At 37.8% G+C, this 9,570-nt stretch overlaps 4 protein-coding genes across 5 annotated transcripts in view; 2 read left to right on the forward strand and 2 right to left on the reverse strand.

The window, feature by feature from the left end:
- LOC110424216 ((3S,6E)-nerolidol synthase 1-like) overlaps positions 1–3,336 on the forward strand; it is a 4,071-nt gene extending 735 nt beyond the window's left edge. Inside the window, 10 exon segments of the mRNA XM_089784878.1 lie at positions 1–282; positions 381–599; positions 702–840; positions 1,132–1,176; positions 1,179–1,394; positions 1,476–1,556; positions 1,559–1,676; positions 1,679–1,727; positions 1,729–2,010; positions 2,529–3,336. The exon segment at positions 1–282 is cut by the window's left edge and continues 94 nt beyond it. Coding sequence (XP_089641004.1) covers positions 1–282; positions 381–599; positions 702–840; positions 1,132–1,176; positions 1,179–1,394; positions 1,476–1,556; positions 1,559–1,676; positions 1,679–1,727; positions 1,729–1,786 — 1,207 coding nt within the window. The 3' untranslated portion in view covers positions 1,787–2,010; positions 2,529–3,336.
- Positions 3,337–4,943: 1,607 nt separating this feature from the next.
- LOC110424589 (uncharacterized) lies at positions 4,944–7,139 on the reverse strand. Its single transcript, XM_021439187.2, has one exon. It carries the CDS (start codon positions 6,596–6,598, stop codon positions 5,459–5,461), a length of 1,140 nt encoding a protein of 379 aa, XP_021294862.1. The 5' UTR covers positions 6,599–7,139; the 3' UTR covers positions 4,944–5,458.
- A 208-nt stretch (positions 7,140–7,347) lies between these two features.
- Positions 7,348–8,754, reverse strand: LOC110424590 (uncharacterized). The gene has a single exon (XM_021439188.2). The coding sequence runs from the start codon at positions 8,663–8,665 to the stop codon at positions 7,541–7,543; it is 1,125 nt and encodes a 374-aa protein (XP_021294863.1). The 5' UTR covers positions 8,666–8,754; the 3' UTR covers positions 7,348–7,540.
- Positions 8,755–9,410: 656 nt separating this feature from the next.
- LOC110424438 (transcription factor DYT1-like) overlaps positions 9,411–9,570 on the forward strand; it is a 1,614-nt gene continuing 1,454 nt past the window's right edge. For both annotated transcript variants that reach the window (XM_089784986.1, XM_089784985.1), the window contains exon 1: positions 9,411–9,547. The gene's annotated coding sequence lies outside the window, so the exon portion shown is untranslated. The remainder of the gene's footprint in view (positions 9,548–9,570) is intronic.

A 9,570-nucleotide genomic window follows, 5' to 3' on the forward strand; every position in this document is an offset into this window, starting at 1 on the left:
ACTAGGCGTAGAGGGAGAAGATATTCTTGATGGAGCCAGAGAATTCAGTTCGCAGGCCCTAAAAACATGGCAAAGTAGAGAACTGGACCAGTTCTCTGGAAGAGTTATAAAAACTACGCTGGACCAACCTTATCATAAAAGCCTATCAAGATTCACAGCCAGAAACTTGCTAACTAATTTCCAAGGCACAAATGGATGGATAAATGTCCTCCAAGAACTAGCTAAAATGGATTTCAATATAGTCCAATCTTTACATCAGACAGAAGTCGTTCGCTTTTCCAAGTAAGATTTATATTAGAATCAACACAAACCAAAAGCCTTTCTTGCTCCTTTTTTATCCCCTAACTCTAATTTGCTTGCATGATTGATGAATTGTTTAGTTGGTGGAAGGGCCTGGGTTTAACTAAGGAGTTGGAGCTTGCAAGAGACCAACTACTGAAATGGTACATTTGGTCCATGGCTTCCCTGACTGATCCAAGCTTGTCAGAGCAACGGATTGATCTGACAAAATCCATTTCCTTAATATACATCATCGATGATATTTTCGATATTTATGGGACACTCGATGAGCTCACTCTCTTCACGCAAGCTGTTGATAGGTAATGCATCAGAATTACCATAACTATCAGGCACATACAAATTTTTTTTCTTTTTTAGTAGCATTAAACTCACAAATTTTTTCATAATTAACTTGCATATAGGTGGGATTACGCTGCTACTGATCAACTACCAAATTACATGAAAATTTGCTTCAAAGCTCTCGACGATATCACTGATGAAGTTAGCCACAAGGTGTACAAGAAGCACGGGTGGAACCCTGTCAACTCCTTAAGGAAGGCGGTACGTGGGGTTTGATTATATCTAAATCCAGTTAATCCAAGGAAAAGAATGTTTACTTATTATTTATGATGCTAAAAAAGGCTACAAGAAAAGGTTATCTTGACCAGAAAAGTATATTTTGAATATGATAATCAAATTTTAATATGATTTCGTCACTCGAAAAAATAAAAAATTTATCCTAAAAAGAATTTTTTATAATATCCATGGCATGCATATCATTTTGGGTGAAAACTTCTCTTTCATACCTTTATGACTTATAATTAAGTAGTGGATGTTGGATATATATTGCAGTGGGCCACTTTGTGTAGAGCATTCTTGGTCGAAGCACGATGGTTTGCTTCAGGGGAGTTGCCTCAGGGGAGTTGCCTCAGGCGAAGGAGTACTTGGAGAATGGCAACACTAGCTCAGGAGTACATATAATCCTGGTTCACGTCTTTTTCCTCCTTGGCCAAGGCTTAAATAATAAAAACGTGGAACTCATTGACAACAATCCTGGCATCATATCATCTACTGCAAGCATCCTTCGACTCTGGGATGACTTGGGAAGTGCCAAGGTAGAACCTCAGCTGGAAATCCACATGCAATTAATCAAAGTGTCAACTCTTGTTTGTTAAACATGTTACATTTTATTGTAGGATGAGAATCAGGATGGGAGAATGGATCCTGTGTTGAGTGCAACAAATGAAGGAGCACCAAAGGCGGTTGAAGGTTTTGAAAGTGTTGGGAGCATGTTCCACATATGATTTCTAACGCTTGGAAGCGCCTGAACCACGAATGCCTCTCTCGAAATCCATTTTCGTTGCCTTTCGCCAGGGCTTCTCAAAACATTGCGAGAATGGCCCTCTGATGTACAGTTACGATGAAAACCATGCCTTCCAAGCCTGGCGGATTCATGAAGTCCCTGCTCTATGAAAGTGTACCCATGAAAGACACGACGTCTGCCTAACAACTCTATCATGTCACATATACATATACCAACGTTTCGTGTGGATGAAGATTAATTTCAAGTTGGGCAATTTTACGCAACAATTATCTGTAACTACCAAACAGCTAAAACCTTTTAAAGGTTTAGCTCTATGTTACCAATTCAAGTTGTAAACATTGTTTGTGGAAGGTGTTGAGATGGAGGACTGATTTGCAGGATATTGCACGAAGGGGCATTCAAACTTGGTAAAGTGACTAGGCTTGTACTTGTCACGTGATTGTTTTAGTTTTAGGCTGAGGCGAACTACTCACATGTTTGTCCAGCCTTTCTTTCTATTTTCTATATTTCAGCAGAGTTTATTTTTTCTTATTTTCTTCTGCCTTGTTCTGTGTGAATGACCATGTGGCTCCAAACTACTGGTTTGTTGAGCATAAGGATATGTGATATGCTGGCAGCTGTGCTGGTTTGTTTCTTTTATGTTTTCTATGCAAGTCGTTGCTTGCTACGATGTCGTTTCCATCTTTGCAATACAGCCTTCACGTAGAAGGCCTTGTTACCCTTAAAAACATTTGTCTTCTTTTCAGAAAATTCTCTCTTCTTCTTCTTTGATTTTTCTCCATTGTTAACAGTTTTATTCCTTTATTATTAGTGTGGAGTTATTTCTGTTTTGGGCCTCATCTCACCGTTGTTACTTCTTCTGTTCTATCTATCGCTTCAATGGCATCTTCAAGCTTCAGCGTTGTTGCTCCCCCAATCTTTTCAGGTCAAAATTATCTTATCTGGGCAATCAAGATGGAAGCTTACCTTACAGCATATGACTTGTGGGAGATCATTGAATCTGGTGGAGATCCCCTGTGTTGAGAGTTGCTTATCCAACGGTAGCTCAGCTTAAGCAACATAACAAGGAGGTTGCTAAAACGTTCAAGGCCCTTTCACGTATTCATTTTGTTATCTCAAATTCCATTTTTACTAGAATCATAAACTGTGAAGCCCTTAAGGAAGCTTGAGATAAATTGAAAGAAAAATTTAACGTGAGTGATAGGACTAGACAGATTCAAGCTCTGAATCTTTGGAGGGAGTTTGAACTTTTAAGAATGGGAGATGATGAACTAGTCCAAGGTTATTGTGAAAGGGTTCTTAAAGTTGTGAATAGACTAAGGCTTTTGGATGAGAATGTGTCTGAGAAAAGGATAATGAATAAACTGCTAGTTAGCTTGCCAGAGAAATTTGAAGGGAATATCTCTTCTTTGGAGGATTCTAAGGATTTGGGGGCCATTTCTGTGACTGGGTTGTTGAATGCCCTTCAAGCTTAAGAATCAAGAAGGGCACTGAGGCAAGATATTCATGTTGAGGGAGCCTTTGTTACCAGGTATGCTAATAAAAAAGCAAAAAATGGCAGTCAGAAGAAATCTTGAAATGATAGAAAAGAAAAAGGGAAGAAACATGGTGACAAGAAGCAGGGAGAGCAGAAAAGAGACTTCCCTCCTTGCTCATATTGCAAGAAAACAAATCACATGGAAAATACTGCTGGTACAGGCCAAACTCGACTTGGGACAAGACATGACGTGTTCTTAGATCCCGTTTGGTATTTTGTATAAAATATGATTATTGAAAATGTGATTATTAAAAAATAATTTTATAATATTTAGTGTAATATAAATTAATGATGATTATAAAAAATATTATTATTAAAAAAATTATATTATAGTATTTTGTTTTAAATTATTTTATTAAAAATATAATATAAATTTATAAAATTACGTTTATATATAAAAATATATAATTGAATAAATTTATATTCCTTTTAATATAATTTTTAAATTTTTAAATTTATTCTTTAAAATAATAAATAATAGTATAACAAAAATAATATTAAAAAATGTAAAATTATTAAATATTTATTTTTAATAAATTAGTTCAATTTTAAAGAATTAAATTAATTTATTTTCTAAATAAATTAATTAATTAGTTAATTTAATTAACATATAAACATTTAAGTACTTTTATTTTACTCAACAAATAAAATTAATTTATAAACATAGAATTTAATTCATTTATAAATATTTACTCTTGTTTTTTTTGCTCTTTGTATAGTGGGCTTGAGTATTAGTATTGGAAAGTTTTTGTAAACAGTAGGATATGGATGAGCCATTCACAGTCATGGCTGTTCATCCTTCTTTTGTAATCAGATAAACTTGGTGTTTTTTTAAATGAAATCTACCATTTTTATTTTAAAATAATTTCCACTTTCCCTTTTTTCTTTTTTTCTTTTTTTTTTTTTTACACCTTTCTCCTTGCACTCATTTTCCAACAAACATTGGTTTAAAGAAAGCAAGAAGACAGCATCAAGCAAACTTGATATGTGGCAAGGCATCATGAACTTGACCAATGTTATGTGCGCCAAATATATATATATATATTTAAGATTGAAGCTTCATTGCAAAAGAGGATGGAAAAATCCCCTTAGAGATCGGAAAGGAATTAGTGATCTGTGGGCTGTACCTGGTCACAAAAAGTATGTGCATTCCGCAACTCTCTCTCATGATCACCCATCAAACACCTATGCACTCCCTATGATTATGACATGCACAATCTTGTCTATACAAAACACATCAAGTCATGGCAGAGGAACAAAAACGGGAACCCTTCCCTCCTTCGGAGAAACCACAGAAATTTTAACAGACATTCAAGTTGGCACAATACCCATCAATTCAGGAGCAGAAAATCAGCCACACGGTCAAAGATCGCAAGACATTCCATGCTTCAGTAGCTGGGAGTTTCCTCACAAGTGCGGAAACGTTGTGATAGTCGTTGCTTTGATCGTGTTTCAAATTTGTCGGCTAAAACGTTGAAATTCTCTTTCAAAAACTCACGCAATTGGAAAGATATTAGGGGAAAGATCCAATCCGAACAAGAACTGGTGTGTGCTGCCGCTGAACATGCATGCATTTTCTTTCCCCTTTGGTCTAGTTAGGTGTATATTGTTACAACCATTTTTTACCAACAACCTTTGGGGGTTAAGGCCACTGAGAGTCAATGTTAGAATTGACTGCAAGGCAGGGGCATAATGGTTGAAGTTGAATACACATGTTAGTCATGGGATTTTGAATATATGCATGGAAATTACGTACTAAAACATGTCACCATATATCTAACCATGATCTTGAATTCATGCATATTATTTAAAAGAGGCAAAATGGGATCTCGGGAGGGAAATTCTTGGCATTACCTTTTGCCTATCTAGTCAACCTTATACGGCTCATATCTATCATCTATGGCTTTTGGGAAAAATGATTGTTGAAGGTATCTCAAAACATGCGTTTCATGCATAAGATACACTAGCATAAATACAGTGCGGAGCGGACAAAGCAATCGTGAAAATAATACCAGTGGGCTAAAATTGTGGTTTGATTAGTACAGAGTGGAAAGCCCAAACCTACGCTTTGGGTTAAGACAGATAGAAGGCCGTCCTATTTCTGTCAATGGTCTTGGTTTCCATCTCGCACCAACCCAACTTCAAGTTTAAAATTCGACCACATGGGTCTCACCCAGATCCATGGATTCGTAAGTACAGACACATCACCAAAGGCAAATGAGGTTCAAATCAAGTAAAAATGTCCTAATGAAATGGCAATCGATGATACAGGATAAACTAGAACGAGCATGTAACTCTCCTGCATTCGTACTCTTAACTCAATGCAGTTTCAGTTTATAATGTAATCTTGACTTGCCTAATTCCACGAGTTGTATAGCTTCATCAATCCTGGACTCTTTAACCAATCCATCTATCACGGTCTGGAACATTGCAGGCCTAGCAGTGACCCGTCGATCCATAGACTCCTTGCAAAGCTCAACTGCCATTTCAAACTCAGACTTCTGACAGAGGAATGAAACAAGCGTAACGTAAGTAACTCGATCAGGCGAAATACCGCTTTTCTTCAGTTCATTGTGCCACTTCTTCACTTGCTCTATATTCCCAGCATTGCAATACCCTTTAATCATAGCATTGTAACTGTAAACATCAGGGTTGATTCCTTTAGTCTCCATTTCCTCCCACAGCTCAACAGCTTTCACAATCTCCTTCTCATAAACCAGTCCTCTTAACTTTGAATTATAAGTCCTAACATTAGGAACAACATTCTTCTCTTCCATTAATCCCCATATTTTCTCTCCATCAGCAATCCGACCCTTCGAAAACAATCCATCAAGCAGCGTGTTAAACGTAATTACATCAGGCTCTAATCCCTTTTTCTCCAATGTATCAAGCACCGACAATGCTGAATCCAAAGAACCCATCTCACAGAAGGCCTTGATAACTGTGTTATAAGAAACCAAATCAGGCTCGATTCCGAGCTTTTCAGGTAGTTTCAACAACTTTTCGACGTTACCGAACTTCTCCGAATAAATACACGCTGATAAAAGGGCATTAAATGACTTTACCGTACGGTCACATTTTAGTTCAGGCATCTCATCGAACAGTTTCTGGGCATGTTCGAACATGCCTGCTTTCCCATAGAGAGTCATTAAGCGGATGACGAAGCCTTCCTGGGAGATATCTTGGTACTTCTTTTGGTGCTGGAGGATGTCGTCGATAAGTGAGAACTGTTTTGCGAACGCGAGGCGGCGAACGGTGCGGTCGTAGCTGCGATGGCTCTTGTAGCGGAAGTCATCGGACTCGGAGGATTGCTTGAATTTGTTGACGAGTCCTTGGAGCTTGCGTTCTTTCATCGTGGCTTTGGAGGAAGGTTTAGCGGAGGTTAGGGCGGTGCTGGTGGTACGGTTGGTTGAAGTTGTGAAGAGGCCAACGAGACGGCGGACGGATGAGGCTTCCATTGCTTTGCTCGTTTCCGTTTCCTGAGTTTTTAGGGTTAAAGTATTCTGTCTCTCAGCTGAGCCGTCCAAGGGTGTTATTATATATGCAACTTTTAAAATTTTAAGCTTAATATTTAAACCCAACTTAATATGAATACGTCTTCCATCTTTTTAAGATTTACTAACAATGTATAGTTAAAAAATACTCTTAATAGATTGATATATGAAGCACATCATACAAATTACAGAATTATTATGGAAATGGATAGATTTCAGCTGCCAATGACAATATTCTATCTGCGAATTTGATGCATAATTCAATCTTTCAGTTGCTGCTAGTGTTTAAATGGAGTCAAGAGTAGGTGAAGGTCCTTCGGATTAGAAGGTGTAGTGCATACTGCTGAGCTACCAAACTTCAAAATGAAACCGAACAGCAAAACGAAAAACAATCCTATATGTGGAGGGTACAGTAGAGTATAACAGAACTACAAAAGTAGATCAGATTCCCATTTTAGTCTTGCCTGGTCATCACACTATCACACCCATACATGGAATGTCGGCATTCATCAACTCATCGGTACTGCACATGCCCTGGAGAAGAACCATCGAGTATCACACAAGTAACTCAAAAGATTCAGCTTTTGAAAACTCTTTTACACAACCTATGGAAGGGTTGCTGTGCACAGATGAAAAGCCGAGAGAACTTGATAAAATACAATTCATCATGTAACTCTGAGGCTAGACACAGAAGGCCAAGGGTAACATGCACATGATAAATGAAAAGGCATAAATTAACAACCAAAACAAAGCATCCCATTCTCCAGCACTAATCTAAATGGTTCCCACTAAACCTTGAGCAGTTATCCAACCTTGCAAGTTGTGAAAAACTCCTTGCTTTGGATACTCATTCAGTACCTAAAGGATCTAAAATTAAAACATAATACCATTGGTAAAACCATAGCACTACTCTGTAGGCATATTCAGCTTATAACGACAGAAATTATTTGCCTTCCCAAGCTTCACAAGCTCCGTTGCATCTTCAATCTTGGAGGCTTTGACCAATTCGTCCGCCACACGCTGCAACAATGCATCACCAACCAATCTCTTCCTTAAAAAGATCTCCTTGCACACCTCCATGGCAAACCCCAAATCACCCTTCTCACAAAGGAAAGGAACTAGCATTGTAAAAGTTAGCTTATCCGGTGCACAATCATTTTTCCCTATTTGACTATACCACCCTTTAGCTTCTTCCAGTTTCTCCTCATTAACATACCCTCTAATCATATGATTGAAAGTAAACACATCAGGTTTAACTCCTTGACTCCTCATTTCTTCAACAAACTTAACCGCCTCTTCCATTCTCTTCTCTGTAACCAATCCAAGCAACTTAGAATTATAACTCCTAATATCAGGCTCCACATTGTTCTCCACCATTTTACCCCATATCTTCTCCCCATCAACAAACTTTCCATTCTTAAACAACCCATTTAAAAGCGTGTTAAAAGTAATCAAGTCCGGCTTAACACCCTTCTTCTCCATCTCATCAAGCATCAAACTAGCAGAATCCAAAGAACCCATCTCACAAAAGGCCTTAATAACCGTATTATAAGAAACCAAATCTGGCTCAATTGACAACTTCTCAGGCAACTCCTTGAAAAACCCATTAACCTTATCAAACTTTTTCGCATTCACGCAAGCTCCTATAAGGGCATTGAAAGACAACAACCCTCTATTCGGCATTTCATCAAACACCTTGTAAGCTTGCTCAAACATACCGGATTTCCCATACAAATGGATCAACCTAGCAGCAAAGCCTTCTTTGGAAATGTCTTTGTATTTCTTTTGCTCCTCGAGGATTTCTTCGATCCATCGGAATCGTCCAGCCGAAGCAAGGCGGCGAACCGTCCCTTCGTAGATGCCGGTTTGGCTGCGGAAACGGCCATTCTCACAAGACTTTTTGAACTTTTCGACGACACGCTTGAGGTTGCGTTCTTTGTAGAGGTCAACGGCGAGTTTCCGGACGGAGTCGGGCTGTGCGGTTGAGGCCGTGGAGAAGGTGCGGCGGAGGAGGCGAGTTAGAGATGACATTTTTAGCGGCTTAGAGAGGGCCGTAACTACAAGCCTGCAGGGCTTTAGACTGTGGGGTTTAAAGGTTTAGACCCTTAGAGGTCCCTTCTTGGTTAAATATTTAAATACTTTATTTATTATTATTAAACAATAAAAGGAGGAAATTACTAATAAATACAAATAAAATATAAAAAAAATCCCAAAATTAATATAAATAAATACCATCAAACTCTTTATGTATTATTATTATCTATAATTATTAGTTCCTCAAAAAAGAAATCAAAAACAAAACTAAATACCATATTTATCTATTATTTAATAATTGCTAAGATAATTTATTAAAATACAATAAACATTATCTTTGCCAACTCATGCATGGCACATTAAAGCCACTTGAACACAAGTACACAACTTTGGCGTGGCAGTGCCAACCTTAGTCCTTAGAGCAGAAATAGCCTGTCAAATTGTACTTCAAACTGGAAGGGAATTTGTATCTCTGCGCCCCACCCCCAGCAAGCCTCACACCTTTTGTACTTTCCAGTCAACAACACTAACTGGTAACTGCCAAAGATTGAAGCAGGGGAATATCAACACATACTTAATCACTGATCTCTCTTTGAGTTTTTAGTGATCCTTCATCTCATTTTTAGATTAGTATTAATATTATCATATCTCGTGTCGGTGAGGAAGGGGTTTTAGATTTATAAATGTGGACGTTATATGTTTTAATAAGTTAATTTTTTAGAGAGAAAGTAGTGGTCTCTCTGTCCAAATGGAAGGGCAGGGGATCATGAAAATAGTGGTCAAATTTTTAGAGGTTTTATTGATTGACAGTCCAAGAAGCAAGCATAACTGCCAAGATTCGGTCTCTCAAACGATGTCCTTGTGACTTGTGAGAATCATGTATGTAAATATATATATATATA

Source organism: Theobroma umbraticum, unplaced genomic scaffold (assembly GCF_002168275.2).
Source record: "Theobroma umbraticum cultivar Fairchild unplaced genomic scaffold, ASM216827v3 scaffold_204.0, whole genome shotgun sequence".
NCBI lineage: Eukaryota > Viridiplantae > Streptophyta > Magnoliopsida > Malvales > Malvaceae > Theobroma > Theobroma umbraticum.